This window comes from Scyliorhinus canicula, chromosome 9 (assembly GCF_902713615.1).
Source record: "Scyliorhinus canicula chromosome 9, sScyCan1.1, whole genome shotgun sequence".
In the NCBI taxonomy this organism is placed as follows: domain Eukaryota; kingdom Metazoa; phylum Chordata; class Chondrichthyes; order Carcharhiniformes; family Scyliorhinidae; genus Scyliorhinus; species Scyliorhinus canicula.
In genome coordinates this window covers 128,871,181-128,891,425 of record NC_052154.1, presented here as the reverse complement: position 1 = coordinate 128,891,425, position 20,245 = coordinate 128,871,181, and the positions used below count along the sequence as shown (strand labels likewise).

At 49.4% G+C, this 20,245-nt stretch overlaps 1 protein-coding gene across 6 annotated transcripts in view; it reads right to left on the bottom strand.

The window, feature by feature from the left end:
- Positions 1-12,985, bottom strand: part of sigirr (single immunoglobulin and toll-interleukin 1 receptor (TIR) domain) — a 76,069-nt gene extending 63,084 nt beyond the window's left edge. For 2 of the 6 annotated variants that reach the window (XM_038807557.1, XM_038807560.1), the window contains exon 1: positions 12,760-12,985. In XM_038807557.1, coding sequence (XP_038663485.1) covers positions 12,760-12,817 — 58 coding nt within the window. In that variant the 5' untranslated portion in view covers positions 12,818-12,985. Of the gene's footprint in view, positions 1-12,094; positions 12,178-12,279 lie in introns of all 6 variants that reach the window. The other 4 variants (XM_038807558.1, XM_038807559.1, XM_038807561.1 and 1 more) reach the window with 3 other exon arrangements.
- Positions 12,986-20,245: the final 7,260 nt, after the last annotated feature.

The window sequence follows — 20,245 nt, the reverse complement described above, 5'->3', positions numbered from 1 at the left end:
CCTCCCTTACACCCTGCTGACCTTACCCTTCCTTCCAATGAACTGGTTCCCTTCCTCATAGCGAGGTAGTGCAGTCCCACGCAAATCTGCCCATCTCAAATCCCTTTCTCTGAATCTTCCTCACCGCTGCCTCACTTGTCCTTTGTCAGGTCCGTTCACATGGACGAACTCTTCCGCCTGTGCCAGGTAGTAAAATAACGCTCTCTATTCTGTGATGTTACCCAGAGCCTGGCTTGGAATAACATCCCGAATCTAACATTATTTTTGTACAGGGTTGACTTTGCGTGGTTGAATTCAAAGAAGAACAAAGAAAATTACTGCACAGGAACAGGCCCTTCGGCCCTCCCATCCTGCGCGATCCATATTCTTTATCTAAACCTGTCGCCTATTTTCCAAGGATCTACTTCTCTTTGTTCCCCACCCTGCACTTATCGCCCTCGGCTGCTCCCAGCCCTGGGCTTTGGTCAAAGCGTCCTGTGGGATCCTGTCGATTTCTGGCTGCTTGGGGAAGGTGTCCCTTCCAACCAGGTTGTCCAGCACCTGGGCCACATAATTGGTTGGATCCTTGCTCTCAATTCCCTCTGGCAGGCCCACTATTCAGATATTTTGTCATCTGGATCAGTTCTCCTAGTCCTCGACCTTCCCTTTCAGGGTCCCCTGGGTCGCCACCAACCTCTTGATCTCGGCCTCCAGGGTGATAATTTGGTGCCTTTTTCAGCTCCTGTATCATGTTCCCTTGGGCTTCCAGCCTCTTTCCCATGCCATCTGCAAGCCGGCCAGCGTCTCGATCACAACCACCTTGACTGCAGTTTGAATCTCCGCCTTAATCTGTCCTTCATCGCGGTTAGTTCCTTAGTTAAGATCGTCTTCCAACCATCGCCTGGTGGGGTAGGGGGTGCCTGCTGTCCGGGTCGCAGGTCTCCCCCTCTCAGGGGTGGCCAGAGACCTCTTGCCTTATGGATCCCCTGAGCCATTTGCTCACTGCTCCTGCCCTTTGCTGCAGTTTCTGGTTTCCCTCCGGCCTCTCGAGCTACTTCTTCCTGGCATTGTTTTCCTCTCGGTTACCTTTGTGGGTGAGGGGATAAAGGAGTCCAATTTTCCGGGCTAAATTCAGCCAAAAGTGCCTATTTTGCTGTGCTCTGGAGGAGAGCCACCTGAAGTGTGACTGTTCAGCACATTCCCGTCACTGGAAGTCCTCACCCTTTGCCTTTTTTGACTTCCCCAAACACATCACCGCACACTTCTCCAGGTTGAATTCCAATTGCCCGCCTGACCAGCCCATTGATATCTTTTGCAGTCTACAGCTTTCCCCCTTACTATCAACCATGCAGCCATTTTTTGTGTTGCCAGCAAAGTCCTTGATCGTTCCACCTAAATTTACATCCAAATCGTTAATACAAACCACAAAAAGCAGGAAACAAGGACTGAGCCCGGAGGAACCGCAATGGAAACTTCTCGGCTCAAAAACACCAATTATCAATTACCATTTGTTTCCTGACACTGAGCCAATTTTATATCCAGCTAGTTGCATCCCCCTGGATCCCATGGAGCATTTAATTTTTTAAGCCAGTCTGCCATGTGGGATCTTGTCAAAAGTCTTGATAAAATCCATGTAGACCGCATCAACTACACTTCCCTCATCAATCTTCCTTGTTCTCTCCTCAAAAGAATTCACTCCAGTTAGTCACAAACAAACTTCCCTTTAAAAATCCATGCTGACTGTCCTGATTAATCTGTGCCTGAGTGACAGTTTATTCTCTCAGAATTGATTGTAATAATTTGCCCACGACAGAGGTGAGACTGTCTGGCCTGTAATTATCCTATCCCCTGCTCCATTTTTAAATTGAAGGTACAATGTTAGCAGTTCTCCAATCTAGTGAGAATTGGAAAATGATAGTTCAACCTTTGTTTTCTTCTCTCTGGGTTCTTTCATCTGTCTGGGGTCCATTTCACCTGGCCCTGGTGATTTTGCCACTTTCAAAGATGCCAATCCCATTAATATTGTCTCCCTCCCTATGTTTATCACATCCAATGCTTTACACTCCTCATCCTTAACGACCATATCGGCATCGTCCCTCTCTTTTGTGAACACAGATGCAAAATATACATAAAAGAACTATACCTACTTTGTCCACCTCTATATATAGGTTACGTTGTGGTTTTTTTATGGGTCTTTCCTTAGTCATCCTCTTAATGGATTGATAAAACACCTTTGGATTCACCTTCGTTTTCCTTGCCAACATTCTTTCATACCCTTGCTTTGCTTTCCTAATCATAGAATAGAATTATAGAATCCTTACAATGCAGGAGGCTATTCTGCCCATTGAGTCAGCACTGACCATCCAAAAGAGCACCCTACCTAGGCCCAATCCTGGCAACCCCATCTAACCTTTTGACACTAAGGGGCAATTCATCATGGCCATTTCACCTAACCTGCACGTCTTTGGACAGTGGGAGGAAACCAGAGCACCTGGAGGAAACTCATGCAGAGACATGTAAACTCCACACAGTCAACCAAGGTTAGAATCGAACCTGGATCCTTGGCACTGTGAGGCAGCAGTGCTAACGACTGTGCTACCCATTTCCATGTTGCCTAATTTCTTCTCTCCCTTTTCTATACTTCTCTTGGCTTTCTTTAATATTGAGTTCTTGGTGTTGGGCATCAGCCTTCTTTTCTGCCTTACCTTGCCCTGCAAGTTCCTTGATATCCAGAGGGTTCTAAATTGGCCATGCCTCTTTTAATTTTGTGGGAACTTGTTTACTCTGAACACCGTGAAATCGTCTTTGAATGTCTCCCAGTGCTGACACTGATTTACCTTCAAGTAACTGTTTCCAATCCACTTTTGCCGAATCACTTCTCTACCATGAACTCCATCTGCCGCAGATTTGCTCATTCACTTTGTCTGTGCATGTCCATGTTTCTATAAATACTACTTACTCTGCCTCCTGACATTGTTGTGCATCTCTGAGGTGCACAATATTCCTCTGACTGCTGTTCTCGCTGCATCCCATGGTCCACATAAGGTGCTACGCGCTGCCACATTCACACACACAACTGCTCACTCCAGCAGCACTGACTCACCCTATTTCAAAGCTGTCCTGACCTCCAGTTTAATTTCATTCTTCCTCTCATCCGACACCTTTACAAGAAACGCTTTCTTTCACATGTTAAGGAAGGCAAACTCCAACAAGTTATGGATACCGACAGCCCTCGGATATGAATCACCGGATATTCATTATGTCCTCTGACCGTCCCTTCTCTGATACTCAGCAAAGGACTTAATTCTATCCCCTTAGGCCCTTACCTCAATGGATTTTTGACTCAGCATGACAGCGAAATCTTCTTCTGTTGCTTTCGTATCCATGCTCACTTCTTTGGCATGAGTCCTCTCACTGCTCAATGGATCCTTTCACCCTACTCCAGTATACTCTCTCCTCCTGATCTATCAGTTTGTGACCTGTGCATTGAGAACTATCGGCTTTCCTAATTTCTCTGTTCCTCTCACCCAGTTTAACCTGTCTCCCTCTGAACTTGCTGCACTTCTTTCTCTCAAGTGCAGCCCTGACCTTTGTTACTTAGTAGAGGCTGGTCACCAACTCTGACACTTGTTCCTATCTCCCTCTGGACCATGACCACACCATTTCATACAAAACCATTGTTTCCAGGACTGTCACTGACCTCATCTCCTCTGGAGATCTTGTCTCTGCAGCTTACCATCATATAGTCCCCCAACCCTGAACAGCCCACTTTTACCTCTTTCTCCAAATCCCGTTGTTTCAGCCTGTTCCTGTTCCTGCCCCACTGAACTTATTTTGACTCTTTTTTTAATCCTCTTGTCTCAAGACTCTTTCCATCTACATGTGGGCATTGAGAACTAGCGACCATCTTTATTTCTCTATTCACCTCACCTAGTTTAACCCGCCTCCTTCTGAACTTACTGCTCATCACATTGTAATTCTTCTGACACCCTATGTCATTTCAACATTTTCCAGTTTCCTGGCCCTAATCATTTTCTCGTCACTATAAAAGTCCAGATTCCTCTATACGTCCAATCCCTACCAGGACTGCCCGAGGCCTCTTTGCTTCTTCTTTGAAAGAAGGTCGGAACAGTCCCCACCCTACACGACCCTCCTCCCTCTGTCCGAAAGAAAAGAAGAAATGTTAACTATGTTTCTCTCTCCACAGATACCGCCAGCACCTTGTTTTAATTTTTTTTATTTTTAAATATTTTTTATTCTCCTCCTTTTTCACATTTTTCCCCAAACTTACACCCACCAACAATAAACAATAATCAGTGACAAATATGTCAATCCCCATATCAATAACAACGATCCTATCCTCCCACCAACCCCCAAACATCAGCCCACATGTTTACACAAACAAATGACAAAAAGGAATTAGGGTTCACCCATAGTCACCATTAACACACACAGCCCCCTCCCCCCAACCCTCCCACCCACACGCCCCAACTAATATTCGATGTTATCCAGTTCTTATCATATAATATAATTTACAGTGCAGAAGGAGGCCATTCGGCCCATCGAGTCTGCACTGGCTCTTGGAAAGAGCACCCTACCCGAGGTCAACACCTTCACCCTATCCCCATAACCCAGTAACCCCACCCAATATTAAGGGCAATTTTGGACACTAAGAGCAATTTATCATGGCCAATCCACCTAACCTGCACATCTTTGGACTGTGGGAGGAAACCGGAGCACCCGGAGGAAACCCACGCACACACGGGGAGGATGTGCAGACTCCGCACAGACAGTGACCCAAGCCGGAATCGAACCTGGGACCCTGGAGCTGTGAAGCAATTGTGCTATCCACAATGCTACCATGCTGCCCCAGTTAAGCTCTTGAAAGTGCTTAATGAATAATGCCCTTGAATTGTAGAACCCCTCCATCCTTCCCCTCAGTTCAAACTTAACCTTCTCAAGAGTCAAGTATTCCAACAGGTCCCCTCCCCCCGCCACACCAGGGGCACAGGGTGAAGAGGCTGCTCTCCATCCCAGCAGGATCCACCTTCGGGTGATCAACGAGGCGAAGGCTACGATATCTGCCTCCTCACCAGTTTCGAACCCTGGCTGGTCCGACACCCCGAATATGGCCTCCCAGGTGCCCGGGTCCAGTTTCATGTGCACCACTTTAGAAATTACCCTAAAAATCTCCTTCCAGTAATCCTCTAGCTTGGGACAGGACCAAAACATATGAACGTGATTAGCGCCCCCCCCCTCCCCCCCAACGTTCATACACATCTTCTACTCCTTCAAAAATGCGTCTCTTCCTCGCCTTCGTGAGGTAAGCTCTGTATACCACCTTCAGCTGTATCAGCCCCAACCTCACGCACGAGGTGGAGGCATTCACTCTCCGGGGTACCTCACACCAGAACCCCATCCCTGCCACCTTTTCCGACTGCATCCTCCCAATCGCATCCTTTATCTCCTGCTCCACTATCACTCCTTCTAATGTAGCCCTGTCCCCCTCCCCTAACCTTGGGTACTCCAGCCCATCTAGAAATTCCTGCATCTCCGGTCTCCCCCAGATGTCTCTGACCTGTACAACCGCTCATAAAATTCCTCAAAAACCTTGTTAATCAGATCGGAACCACCACCAACTTCCCTGCCCTATCCCTCACCTGAACAATTTCCCTTACCGCTGCCTCCCTCCGGAGCTGACCTGCTAACATACACCTTAGCTCCATGTTCATAAACTGCACCCTTTGCTCGTCTCAGTTGGTGCACCGCCTTCCTGGCAGATAGTCGGTCAAAGCTCGCCTGTTGTTCTTTCCTCTTTTCCAGCTTCGCTGGGTCTCCATATTCTGGATAGATCCTATCTACCTCCAACATTTCATCTATTACCCTCTTGCCGTTCCAACCTGGCCTTAAACAAAATCATCTCACCCCTCATCACCGCCTTTAGAGCCTCCCAGACAACTGCCTTCGACACCTCACCTATACAGTTGAAACCTACATATTCCTCAATTACCTTTTCAATTTTGTGACAGAACCCTTGGTCCCCCAACAGTCCCACATCTAATTTCCACCCCAGCCTCTGTGCTACCCCCTTCTCCAGTACCATATCCACCCAATGCTGAGCATGATCTGACACTGCAATTGCCGAGTATTCCGACTCCTTAACCCCAACCAGCAAAGCATGAAAAAGTCGATCTGCGAGTATACGCTATGGAGTGCTGAGGAAACTGAGTACTGCCGTTCCCTCGGGTGCAGAAACCTCCAAGGGTCCACCCCTCCCATTTCCACCATTAGACCAGCCAACCCCCCCCCCCCCCCCCCCCCCCGGATGGGACCAGCAAACACGGCCATGACCTGTCCAACCTTGGCTCCTGCATCAAGTTCCAGTTCCCCCCCCCCCACTATCAGTCTGTGTGTGTCCAAGTCGGGGATGGCCCCAAACACCTTCTGTGCGAATCCCACATCGTCCCAATTGGGACCGTATACACTTAACAGCGCCACTAACCTCCACTCCAGCACCCGTGTCACAATCACATATCTACCCCCCTGATCTTCCACCACCTTCTCCATCTGGAAGCGTGCTCTCTTGCTGACCATTACCGCTACCCCTCAAGCCCTTCCGTCAAACCCAGAGTGAAACACCTGACTAACCCAGCCCTTTTTAAGTCTCACCTGGTCTTTCACCCTCAAGTGAGTCTCCTGCAGCATTGCTACATCGACTTTCAAACTTTTAAGATGCAGAAGCACCCTTGACCGGACCTCCTAACCCCCTCACGTTCCACGTGACTATCCTAACTAGGGGTCTCTCATCCACCCCCCCACCCCCCATATCCACCATTATCATACCACTGGGCCCTGCCCCATGAGCCTGACCCACCCCTATCCATTAACATCGAACCCCTTCCCCCTCTCCCAACCCCCGCCCGCCCCCGATTTCCTCTCGAAAAAACATCTCTCAGGATTAATCCCATCCCCCCTCCAATCGAAACCTGCTAATCATGCTCCAATGTCCGCAGCCCTCCCCTCACCTCACCTCCGTCCACTAGCCAACTTAGTTAGCTAGTGCGGGTGGCTCCCCCCCGCCAAGGTACAGTCCCCTCCCACCCAGTCCCAGAGAAAGAAAAAACAAAAACAATCCAACTCATACAATTCACTAAAATAAGATATAACCGTCGCAACACAGAATGCCAATCAACCCAATCAATAACTTGAACTCTGTAACAAAGTGAAGAGAAGTAAATTACAATACACGTCAGTTAAAAAAAGTTATAGCATTTATTCATTTTCCAGCTCCCCAATCACTGTCCAGTCTTTCTTCCAGCTCCGCTCCTCATGTCTGTCCCAAGCCTTCTGCCCTCACGAACGCCACAGCCGCCTCCGCTGAGCCCGCGTTTCCTCCCTTCTTCGACGCTGCTTTTCGCATCCTTTAGCGACTTACTCTTTTTCTTGTTTTTCCCCACCCTTCTTTCCTTCTTCAATCTTTTTTTTTTAATAGGAAAACAAAAAATTCTTCCTTAAGAAAAAAAAACTTTCACCAAGTTTCTTTAAAACTTCTTTCTCTTCTTTTTTGTATTCCTCCAGAATTCCCCTGGGACCCGACTTCAGTCTTCTTACAACATTCTGGGCGGGAGCCACCTGATGTGGGACACCTCACCTACATCGCTCCCTGGCTTCGGGCCTGCCGCCTCGACCTCTGTTTAGCTCCGCCCCCGCTGCTCCAAACCTCTGCGCGCGCTGGGCTCGATGCCTCAGCACCAGCCACCCGACACCCACGCGGGGTGCATTGACCACGCTAAACTGCCCCTTAATTGGTAAAAAGTAATTGTTACTCTAATTTAAAACAAAATCTCCACCTCCGAGCCAACTACTAACCTATTTCAGAAGATTACCTAATTTAATTGCTCATAAAATCTCCACTAACTGGTCCTAATAATTTCTCCAAAGGTTGAAAATATTGCAGAGATGAATCATTTAGAAGTCTCAGTCTTTCAAAACCTTTGCTGAAATTTAGTCAAAAATAAATTTGGGGCATGTATCAGAAAAAAGGTTATTTATCCAAAACTGATGAGCATTTGGAATAAATTACCAGGTGCGATGATTAGAGATGTTCAAAATACAAGTGGATGTTTAATTGGAAGAGTTAGGCTGCTAAGGGATTTCATGTTATCATATTTTATATTTACACTGATTCCTCAAATAGCCCTCCAGAGAATAAGTCAGCCTCATGACAAGCATATTTTTAAATCAAAAGTTGACAGGGGACCCTAGATTAAAGTGACAAGCAACTGCTACACGTCACAAGTTATGGAAGTCTGCAAAACTGTAGTGGTTTACAGGTGCAAAATGTTCCGTGCAAGTCATTCAACCATGTTGAAAACAAATGTTCATAATATAGCTGTCTGGGAGAAGGGAGAACAATCAAAGGCAAAAGAAGCATTCAGCTTCTGGTGAAAGGGTTAACATCCGAGCCATTTGTAGGTACACAGGTACTTTGTACCTTTCCATTACCTGGATCCAAACAGGATAAATATAACCGAGCAGCAGGTGTTGTGTAAATACCACTATCTGCCAGTATCTGACTCACCCTCACATGACATAGCTCAGCATTTTTAAGCTCCTCTCTCACTGCTCATGTAACATGCTTCACAGACTCTTTGGGCCCAAAATAGATAAGATTCCCAGAAATGACAGATGGAGCTGGGCAAAGCAAAACTATTTGAAGGTGTGGCATGGGCGAACTGCCCAAGGACATGTTTGGGCAGCACGGTAGCCTGGTGGTTAGCACAGTGTTCTTCAAAGTCGGGGACGCGACAAGGGGTGGGTCGCGGGCGGGTCGCGGAGCCGTTGTCCGCGGTGCTCCTGATCGCGCAAATCCCCGCGCAACAGCCGCCGCGAACATATAGAAAAAAAATTTGGCTGCAGATGATCGCCATGCACGCCGCATTGTGCATGTGCGTCGTTAATCGGGCATGCATGCGCAGTGCGGCCGCTATTTTTTTAAAAAACGGTTGCCGCTTTTTTGTTTCAGAAGTTCTGTAGTGGTTTTTATTCATTTATTTTATTTTATTATTTTTTACAAGTTCGGGGTGGAGGTTTATTTGATAAAACTTTACAGGAAGAAAATTCAGAACTTTGGACAGATGGAGACTCCATACTTCGGACACAGAAAGGCTTCACCTGCATCCAACAGGTTCCATTGGAGGAGCGTGTACGAGGGCCAAAGGGACCCAAAAACATTTCCTCCATTTTTGGCAGCAGCAAACAAGGTAAGAGAAAATGATAGGTCGCGCAGGTCGGCTGGCGTGGGTCACGAAGGTCGGCTGGGTTGGGTCCCGAAGATTGGCCGGTTGGTAAAAATGGGTGCCCGGAAAAAACATTTGAAGAACACTGGGTTAGCACAGTTGCTTCACAGCTCCAGGGTCCCAGGTTCACTTCCTGGCTTGGGTCACTGTCTGTGCGGAGTCTGCACGTTCTCCCCGTGTGTGCGTGAGTTTCCTCTGGGTGCTCCGGTTTCCTCCCACAGTCCAAAGATGTGCAGGTTCGGTGGGTGGATTGGCCATGCTAAATTGCCCTTAGTGTCAAAAGTTGCCGCGTGTTGGGTGGGGTTACTGGGTTATGGGGATGGAGTGGAGGTGTGGGCTTGGGTAGGGTGCTCTTTCAAAAGAGCTGGTGCAGACTCGATAGGCCGAATGGCCTCCTTCTGCACTGTAAATTCTATGAAATGTTGGTCAATCTGAGGGCAAATCATGATTTGCAAGTTCCTGAACAGCTATGCCCTTGCCCAGCGGGTCTGTTGTCTGGTTTCCCCTCAGCAAGTTTCCCCTGGGCCAGCAGAACAAACTATTTGCACAGAACCTCATACAGGCCCATTATCAAGAGCGATTCCGAACATTTAAAAAAAAAGAACGAAACGGAGGCACAGTGGTTCGCACTGTTGCCTCATAGCTCCAGCATCTCGGCATCGATTCTGACCTCGGGTGACTATCTGTGTGGAGTTTGCACTTTCTCCCCGTGTCTGCGTGGGTTTCCTCCGGGTGCTCCAGTTTCCTCCCACAGTCCAAAGATGTGCAGGTTAGGTAGACTGGCTCTGCTAAATTGCATCTTAGTGTCCAAAAAGGTCAGGTGGGGTTATTGGTTAGGTGCGGGCTTAAGAAGGGTGTTCTTTCCAAGGGCTGGTGCAGACTTGATGGGCCAAATGGCCTCCTTCTGCATGATAAATTCTATGATTCTAAGAATTTCAGAAAATACAGTATACTAACTGACATAATTAGACAACATTAGCATCAGCACATTCCCCTAAAACCCTCAAGTCCCCCCCTCCTCCTCCCAATTTGACTGGCAACATGATTTGGTCATATTTTGTGATCCAATTCACATCAAACTAGGTGTCTGATTCTGTGCTTACAACTGGATAAGCGTTCAACAGCTGTAGTCTAACTATGATGTTAACATTTGCAACCAGACATGTACTAAAAACCTCCTCCGTTATTTTTTCAATTTACTCTGCTCTTTTGAAGGTGTCAAATCCTTTTTAAAAAAATGTTTTTATTAAGGCATTATAATTTTAACAGTTTTCAGGGGAAAAAAACAAAGTGTTCACACACCCAACCGACAACCAAACCCAGCCAACATGGCTTACATACACAATGCCCCAATCCCAATTTCCCACTAACGCCTCCCTCTCTCCCCCCCCCCCCCCGCCAAACCACTGCTGACAGCTTAATTTTCCCCAAAGGAGTCAATAAATGGCTGCCACCTCCGGGCGAACCCTAGCATCGATCCTCTCAGGGCGAACTTGATCTTCTCAAGCCTGAGAAACCCGGCCATGTCACTAACCCATACCCCCAATTTTGGAGGTTCCGAGTCCCACCACGCCAACAAGATCCGTCTCCTGGCTACTTCAGCCTCTCTCACTGCCTGGACTCCCGGGTCTTCCGACACACCAGAAATCGCCACCTCTGGACTCAGAACCACCCTTACCTTCAATGCCTTTGACATGGCGTCAGCAAATCCCTGCCAAAACATATGGACATGATTTGTGGGCCCACCCGCACACCGTTCATACCTATCTTCCACCCCTCATTAGGGCCACAGTAAATTTTCCACCTTAAATTGCATCAAGCTAAGCCTGACACACGACGAGTGACTCGCCTCAGGGCATCTTCCCACAACACAGCCTCCAACACCCTACCCAGCTCTTCCTTCCACTTTTGCTTCACTTCCCCTATTGGGGCTCCCCCCAGTCCATGAGCTCTTTATAGATTTCCAATATCTTCCCCACTTCCGTTTTCAACACTAAAGATGTCAAACCTTGCTGGAATATGGTTCCACAAACTTTAACTGCCTTCCAGTACTTTATCTATATAACTATGCGTTGTGTATGAGGCTAGGCAATGAATGTTGGAAAGATATTCAACAGCAGAACCATCTGAACAACATGTCTCTGCCCAGCATCACAGTGGAGTTTGCTCTCGGCGTTGCAGAAAATATATGCATAAGCTCCTCAAAAAGATAATCAATTTGGGGAAAGTCTTTGTAACATTATTGACAGCTCCTGAATACTTTCTGATATGACCCAAAATGGTGTAGTAATCTACCTTTAGGATTGAAGTCCACATACCTTAAGTGTTACTCTCTATTCCCAAGACTTATCTTTATCATACTTTAAATTGTGCTCACATGCAAAGAACTGTGATTCTTCCTTTAAATTGAATGCAAATACATCCATATATTGAGCCTGAAAAGTAACTAATTATGTGAATTTAAGTAAATTAACTTACATCCCTCCTGCTGGTTTAGCACACTGGGCTAAATCGCTGGCTTTTAAAGCAGACGAAGGCAGGCCAGCAGCACGGTTCAATTCCTGTACCAGCCTCCACGAACAGGCACCGGAATGTGGCGACTAGGGGCTTTTCACAGTAACTTCATTTGAAGCTTACTTGTGACAATAAACAATTTTCATTTCATTTCTTTTATATCAATTATAATATCACCTAACTTCAATTAATTTCTCATTCTGACTTGTCATTCATTTTCTTTAGTGTTTTGGGATTTTACCCTCCCCCCCCCCCCCACCCCACATTAAACACACTATAAGAATTTATAGGAAGTTATTTACTTGAAAAATTCTGATTTGTTCACTTTCTACTTCAGATTAAGATGTCCAAGGGTTGCTTTTACTTCTACTGAGTTTTCATTCTCCTGAAAATGTGCACCAGATACAAGTTATATTGACTCTAATGTTACAGACACTGGCAGTAGATTGATGAGGCCTACTTTATAGCTGATACCTGGTGATCTTACCTGGTTTTGAGATGTCATTTTTCTTCTGATCGTTTGCGTCAGCAATTCCAGCTCTGCTAATCAGCACACAGAGAGTAAGGACTGAGCAGGAACTTCGAATCCAGGCAAATTTCATTTTCTCCCACATCATATAGATGTGTCCTTTTAAGTTGGTTACTCTCCTTTTTCCCTTCCCAATTATGTGTCACAGGCCAAACTACAAATTTGGATCCAGGTGTATCAGAAAATTATGAGGCACAAACTCACTGCAAGGTTCGCGTGTATTCCTCGGCTTCCAAAATATGAAACTCTGTTTGTTGTCCAGGTGTCGGATAATGGAGTACAGATCACAAGCTCATACTGAACCCAGGTGTGTCGCCAGGTGACTCCAGGTTATCTCCCAGTGTATAAACTGCATATATATGCCTTCCAGCTACATCAAAGCCCAAATTTCAAATAACACCGCGACACACCAGAATTAGCAGTCAAGAGGACAAATACCTGCCGCAAATCGAAGAGTTAAATTGCAGCCAATACTTCCTGCGTTCGTTACAATCATCTGAATCCAAGCCCTGATTTTTAAAAAAATGTGTATTTTCTCTGGGAATCCATCAGCAAGAATTAATGATGGCAGCTTGCTCCTCCGGCTCGAGCCGACTGCAGCAGGTGCGTTGACACCAGCAACAAGCGCTCTGTATGATGGGATTGTAGTCTTGGCGGCCGCGCCTCTGAGCCTGAACAGAGGAGCACGGGCAGGGAGGACTTCAAATCCCGACATGCACCATCCACTGGCGACACCGCTCAGGACACGGCAGCAGAGCGGCCAGGTGAGGAGGGGGAGGGGCGAAAATGGAAGAGTGGCACCGGGGAGGCAGTGCCGGGGAGCAAGCTCTCCAAGAAAGGGAGGGGAATCATTGGAGAAGGGCGGAAACTCTGGGAAAGGCACCAGAAGGGCAAAATCATAGAAGCCCGACAGTGCAGAAGGAGGCCATTCGGCCCATCGAGTCTGCACCAATCCTTCGGAAAAGTGTAAGGAGACTGGCAGGGTAATAATGGAGAGGGAGCATTGGGGAAGGGCAGGAACAATGGGAGGAACACTGGCAAAAAAATGATGGGGCGGGAGCACTATGGGAGGGAAGGAACAATGGGAAGGGCACTGGAAGGGAAATATTGCAGAGGGAGCATTGCAGGAGTATTGGTAGTCTGGAACAAGGGGGAAGAACAGTGAGGGAATCTGTTGAAATGAAATGAAAATCGCTAATTGTCACAAGTAGGCTTCAAATGAAGTTACTGTGAAAAGCCACATTCCGGCGCCTGTCCCTCGTCGCCACATTCCGGCGCCTGTTCGGGGAGGCTGGTACGGGAATTGAACCGTGCTGCTAGCCTGCCTTAGTCTGCTTTAAAAGCCAGCTATTTAGCCCTGTGCTAAACTGGCCCCAGAGAGATCATGGGAGGGTCACTGCAACAATAGGGATGGAAAATTAGAACATTTGACCACTGAAACTGGTCGGTCCGCACTGCAGAGGACCACTTGAACAATGGGGAGGGTACACTGAAACAATTGTGAGGCAGTTCTGGGGAGGGAACAATAGTTTTGGGGTTTGGGTGGGTCATTGGAATACGGAGAGGGAGCACTGGAATAATAGAAGGAGCAAGGTAACTGAAACAATGAAGGAGCACTATTTCTCCAATACAACATATTTACTGATACTAATTTCCTTCATGGTTGCACAGTGGTTAGCACTTGCTTCACAGCACCAAGGTCCCAGGTTCAATTCCTGGCTTGGGTCACTGTCTGTGTGAAGTCTGCACGTTCTCCCATGTCTGCATGGGTTTCCTTTGGGTGCTCCGGTTTCCTCCTACAAGTCCTGAAAGACTTGCTGTTAGGTGAATTGGGCATTCTGAATTCTCCCTGGGACCAATAGTGAAGCAACAGTGCTGCAGAGGGGCAGGTGGCTGCCGCACAGGCTGGAGGGCCGGCCGCCTAGCAGGCCGAGGAGGAGGAGGAGGTGCCATGGAGGTGCCGTATAAGGCCCTGCGTGTACCGGCGCCGCCCGTTCGCGAACCTGCCACACTCAGCATGCAGATGGTAACTGCGTTGAGCAGAGGGACTGTGTGACACATCTGCCAGATGATAGCACACCTGGCACCTCAGAGGTATGGGGGAGGACACTCGCTCCCGGTGACTGTCAAGGTGAAGGTTGCCCTGAACCTTTATGCGACGGGGTCCTTCCAGGCGCTGAGTGGGGACCTGTCAAGGATCTCGCATGCCTCGGAGCACAGGTGCATCTGCGGCATCACAGATGCTCTATATGCCCAGGCGGACCAGTACACCCAGTTCAACGTGGACCTTGCCCACCAGGATGCCCGGGCAGCGGGGTTCGCTGCGATGGCTGGGTTGCCCCAGGTCCAGGGGGTGATCGACAGAATGCATGTCGCCCTACGGGCACCGGCAGATAACAGGCCGCTCCACACTAACCGAAAGGGGTTTCATTCCATGAACATGGGCTGTGATCAACAGATGCGAATCATGCATGTCTGCGCCCGATACCCGGGCAGTGTACATGATGCTTTCATCCTCAGTGTATCCTCAATATGTTCAAGGGGCATCCCCTCCAGCTGTGGGGTTGGCTGCTGGGCGACAGGGATTACCCGCTGCGGTCGTGGCTGATGACGCCTATCCGGAGACCACAGACCGACGCGGAGACCCAATACAATGGCGCCCTTACAGCAACCGGGGTGTGCTCAAGCGGTGCTTCGACATCAAGATGTCTGGAACCTTCTGGAGGGGCCATGCAGTACGAGGCTGAGAGGGTCACCTGCATCGTGGTGGCCTGCTGCATCCTTCGCAATATTTCACAGCAGAAGGGTGATGTGCTGGAGGAGGAAGGGCAGGCATTGTCCGACGAGGAGGATGGCAGGGAGGGAGATGATGAGCAGGACATGGGGCCCAGGCAGGCACTGGAGGCCGCTCGTCACCAACGCCAGAGTCAGCACGCATGGGACGCTCTGATCGCGACACGGTTCACCAACTAGGAGGGGGGATTGTTGCTGGTCAGCGGCGCGGACACCATATGCTAGACCCACACCCCCACACCAGTGAACTGCCTGCATGCACACCCCCTCCATGATACATACCTGCGGCACGATGACCTTGAGGCCTTGGATCTGGTCCATGGGATGGAGGATGATGACAACCCACTCTGCGATGAACTCGAGTGCTGCACATCATATGACAATGTCTGACTCATGCCCACAGTAGCATCTTCCACCTGGGTGATCCCTGCATGCAAGCTGGCCAATCCATCACACGGTCCCATCGAATCCCTGTGATTGGGATGCTGGAATGTGGTGGGAACGGTCCACTGCCCCCACCCTCCATTCCCTCCGACCAGCACTGACCGACCCACCCCCACATCCATCAGACAGAGCACAGAGGCAGGTTTCAACGGTGTTAACAGGTGTTTATCGTGGCGAAATATATACAGTCTGTGCCCAACCCCTGTAACTCAACTGTGTCCTGCACCCATGTCAACTTAACTGGTGTCTAACGTTCTGGCCTTACGGGACCTAACACTACGGCTAGGTGGTTCCCCAGATGGTATAGCAGGAGTGGAGGCGGCCTGCTGTGACTCTTGCCCTGCGACAACGATCCCCGTTGCCACACGTCTCCTGGGGCCTCCTGGCCTGGATAGGCCTGGCCTCTGCTCGGGCATCTTGGGTGGTGTGGTGCCGCCTTGTTCTGCCCGCTGCCTACCAGATGCACCAAGGACAGGTGGGGAGAGTCCAAGGTGCTGCGGTGTTCCAGCACCTCCCCTGGGGGAGTCACAGGCACGGGCCCCATCACCTCCTCCTCCCTCCGGGAGCCCAATGGCCCCCGGGCTACTCCATGGGATAGTGGTTCGAGCGGAGACATTCCTTGAGCCCCCCCCCCCCCGGTCACCACCTGGCGCTGCCAGTCCTGGAGGCCCCCTCTGATCTCGACCAGGGTCTGCACGTTCGTGGCCATGAAGCACAGGGATTGGACCATCTCCGTCTGGGACTGCACCATACCACACTGCGACTGTGCAACATACCGCACCTCCACCCAAAGAAGATACAACAAAACACTCACTCTTCCCTAAATTCAATTTATACCCCAAAAACGCCACAAATTTCCCATTATCTCCCTCACTGAGAGCCCAGGTTGATATTCAGCAGTAAGTCATCTGCGAACAGGGACACCCTATGCTCCAACGGCATCCTCATTATCCTCCTTCATAAGTTCAAACCCCTCAGCGCATTTGCCAAGGGTTCAATCGCCAACAAGAGGGTGCACATGGGACACCCCTGCCTCATTCCCCGGAATAGTGGGAAGTATTCCGATTGCGTCTCATTCGTCCTGTCGACAAACTGTCGGAACCTTTTATAGAGCAATATTACCCAATCCACACACTTAAGCCCAATCTCAAACTTCTCCAGTACCGCAAACAGATACCTCCATTCTATTCTGTCAAATGCTTTTTCCGCATCCAACTCCCCTCTGCCAGAGAAAGCACCACGTTCAGCAGCCACCGCACATTCAACGACAGCTCCCTTGACAAACCCTGTCTGATCCTCCTTCGGGAGACAGCCTCGCCACCAGTACCTTCGCCAATAGCTTGGCACCGCATTCAGTAGGGAAATGGGCCTTTACAACCCACACTCCATTGGGTCCTTATCCTTTTTCAGTAACAATGAAATAGATGCCTGCCTCACAGTCTCCTTCACCATCCCATCCTCAAATATTTCCACCACTAGTGGCGCCAACATGTTAAACTTTTTATAGAACTCCACCGGGATCCCACATGGCCCCGGCACATTACCTGACTGCATCTTCCCCATCGTTACCTTCACTTCCTCCAACCCGGCCCTCTCCTCCTTTCCCACCTCCGGCTACTCCAGCTGCTCCAAATACTCCTTTATCCTTGGCTCATCCTCCGGTGGCTCAGACTTCTATAATCCCCTATTAAAGTCCTCAAACATCCTGTTCACCTGCTCCGGAGCCACCACCAACCCTAATCCGCACAATCTCTCTCGCCGCTGCATGCCGATGGAGCTGCCCCGCCATCAATAGAGTGGCCTTCTCACCATACTCATACACAACCCCCCTGCGCTCACCTCAACTGACAAACCGCCCTTCCCTTAGACAGGCAGTCAAACGTCGCCTGCAACTCCTTCCTCCTCACCAACAGCCCCGGCTCCAGATCCTCCGCGTATCTTCCACCCACCTCTAAAATCTCCTCTGTCAGCCGCTGCTTCTCCTCCTGCGCCTCCCAATCCACCTTTGCTTTAAATGCGATGACTTCCCCTCTCGCTACTGCTTTCAATGCCTCCCAAACCACCGACGGCGAGAACTCCCTATTTTGATTAAACTCCACATGGTTCTCCATCACCCTCCCCACCTTGATACATAAATTTGGGTCCGCCAACAAGCTCACATCCAAACTCAAAGTAGGCCTCAGGGCCGGCTCTTTCTTCAAGATCATATCCACCCAGTACGGCCCATGACCCGATATCACTGAGTGCGGGTGTAATCTGTTTTAATAGTGTACAATAGTGAACCCAACTGTCCCTAGCTACGAATGGTGCCGTCCCCATCTGCCACAATGCCCTCTCCATGGTCCTCAATGTGCTTCGCCCTCCGTGCTCTACCTTACACCTAGGTGTGTCCCCAGGATACACATCAGAGGTGGAGGCAGCCCATTATTTACCTGTGGCCTTTGATGCCCCTGGCGGGTGTCCTCTGGAGGGACTGGGGAGGAAGGCCCCTTGCTGACTTGGCAGTGGCACATGCCTTGCCATGCCATCTTGTTCCGCATGCTGACCCCAAGATGCGCCGTTGTCAGGGAGGTTGGATTCGGAAGAGCTGGTGACCGCTGTCATCGCCCTGGAGGAAGGCTCCAGGTCGCCGTCCAGCATTCCCTCCTCCCGATTGTTACCCGTGGGGCCCTGGGGATCATCCCGGGACGGAGGGGCAGCTATATTGAGCACCGGATGCCCCTGCGTCATCTGGCTCTGCCAGCCTGAGTGGCTCCCCAATGTCTGCGGTGATGACCCTCTTGTGAGCTGGCCATGCTCTGCAGTGCCTCGCCAATGTCCACCTACATCTGGGACACAGTCCTCAGTGACCGGGACATATTCTGGAGTGCCTCGGCAATACCCACCTGGGACTGGGCACGTCCCCAGCATCTTGGACACGCCTTCCAGCATCTGGGACATGCACCGGAGGGCATTGGCAATGCCCACCTGAGACTGGACATGCCTTGGAAAGGTCCATCTAGAACATAGAACAGTACAGCACAGAACAGGCCCTTCGGCCCTCGATGTTGTGCCGAGCCATGATCACCCTACTCAAACCCACGTATCCACCCCTATACCCGTAACCCAACAACCCCACCCTTAACCTTACTTTTTAGGACACTATGGGCAATTTAGCATGGCCAATCCACCTAACCCGCACATCTTTGGACTGTGGGAGGAAACCGGTGCACCCGGAGGAAACCCACGCACACACGGGGAGGACGTGCAGACTCCGCACAGACAGTGACCCAGCCGGGAATCAAACCTGGGACCCTGGAGCTGTGAAGCATTTATGCTAACCACCATGCTACCGTGCTGCCCAGGTCAGGTGCGTCAGGTACACATCCCCCACCGACTCTGACATGGTGGTGAGGTGTGCACCAAGCTCTCCATGGTGGTCACCACCCTAACAGTATTAGCCTCGATGCCATGCATTGCCGGCGCTATCTCCTGCATCCTTAGCCTTTGGGATTCCTCCAATTGGTTATGGACCCGCTGACATCCCCTCTGAATCTCATGGTCGCACCCAATCAACTGCATCAGCTCGGGGATAGCTTGGTCCAGAGGCTCAGCATCTGACTAGAACTCATCTGGGTCCTTGGACGTCCAACTGCTGTCTCACCTGGATGTTCCTGACTCCACCTGATGTGCATCTGCAATTGTGTGATGTTCACCAGAATTTCACAGTAATTTCATTGCAGTATTATTGTAAGCCTACTTGTGACAGATTATTATTGTGTCCCAGAAGCCTGTCCATTACTTTAGCCCACCGAGGTGTGTGTCTCTGCATTTTCATAGAATTTACAGTGCAGAAGGAGGCCATTCGGCCCGTAACAGCCTCCCCGAACAGGTGCCGGAATGTGGCGACTAGGGGCTTTTCACAGTAACTTCATTTGAAGCCTAAGTGTGACAATTAGCAATTTTCATTTCATTGATTCTGCATTGGCCGTTGGAAAGAACACCCTACCCTTGGAAAGAACAGCCCACACCTGTACCCTATCCCTGTAACCCAGTAACCCCATCCAACCTTTTTGGACACTAAGAGCAATTTAGCATGGTCAATCCACCTAACCTGCACATCTCTGGACTGTGAGAGGAAACCGCAGCACCCGGAGGAAACGCACAGAGACATGGGGAGAATGTGCAGACAGACAGTGACCCAAGCCGGGACTCGAACCTGGGACCCTGGAGCTGTGAAGCAACTGTGCCAGCCACTGTGCTACCGCACTGCCCCTAAGTGTTTTTTTTAATGCAGTGAGGGTTTCTGTCTCTACCTCCCTTTCAGACAGTGAGTTCTAGACCCCAACCACCCAATGAGTGAAAAAATGATACCTTAACCTCCTTAAAATCAATAATCAAAATAACCAATTACTTAAAATCTATGTCCTTTAGTTATTAGTTTTTATACCGAAGAAACTAGGTCCTTCTTATCCACTCTATTTAGGCCCTCACAATTTTATACACCTCAAATAAATCTCCCCTCAACGTCCTTTGTCCCAAAGGAAACAACCCCAGCCTATTCAATATTCCCTCATGTTTACAGTTCTCTGTTTTTGGCAACATCCTTGTAAATCTCCTCTGTCTTTCTCTAGTGAAATCACATCCTCACCATACATTTATACATCGCTAGCATAATCCGCTTCTGTTATACTCTCAGCCTCAAACA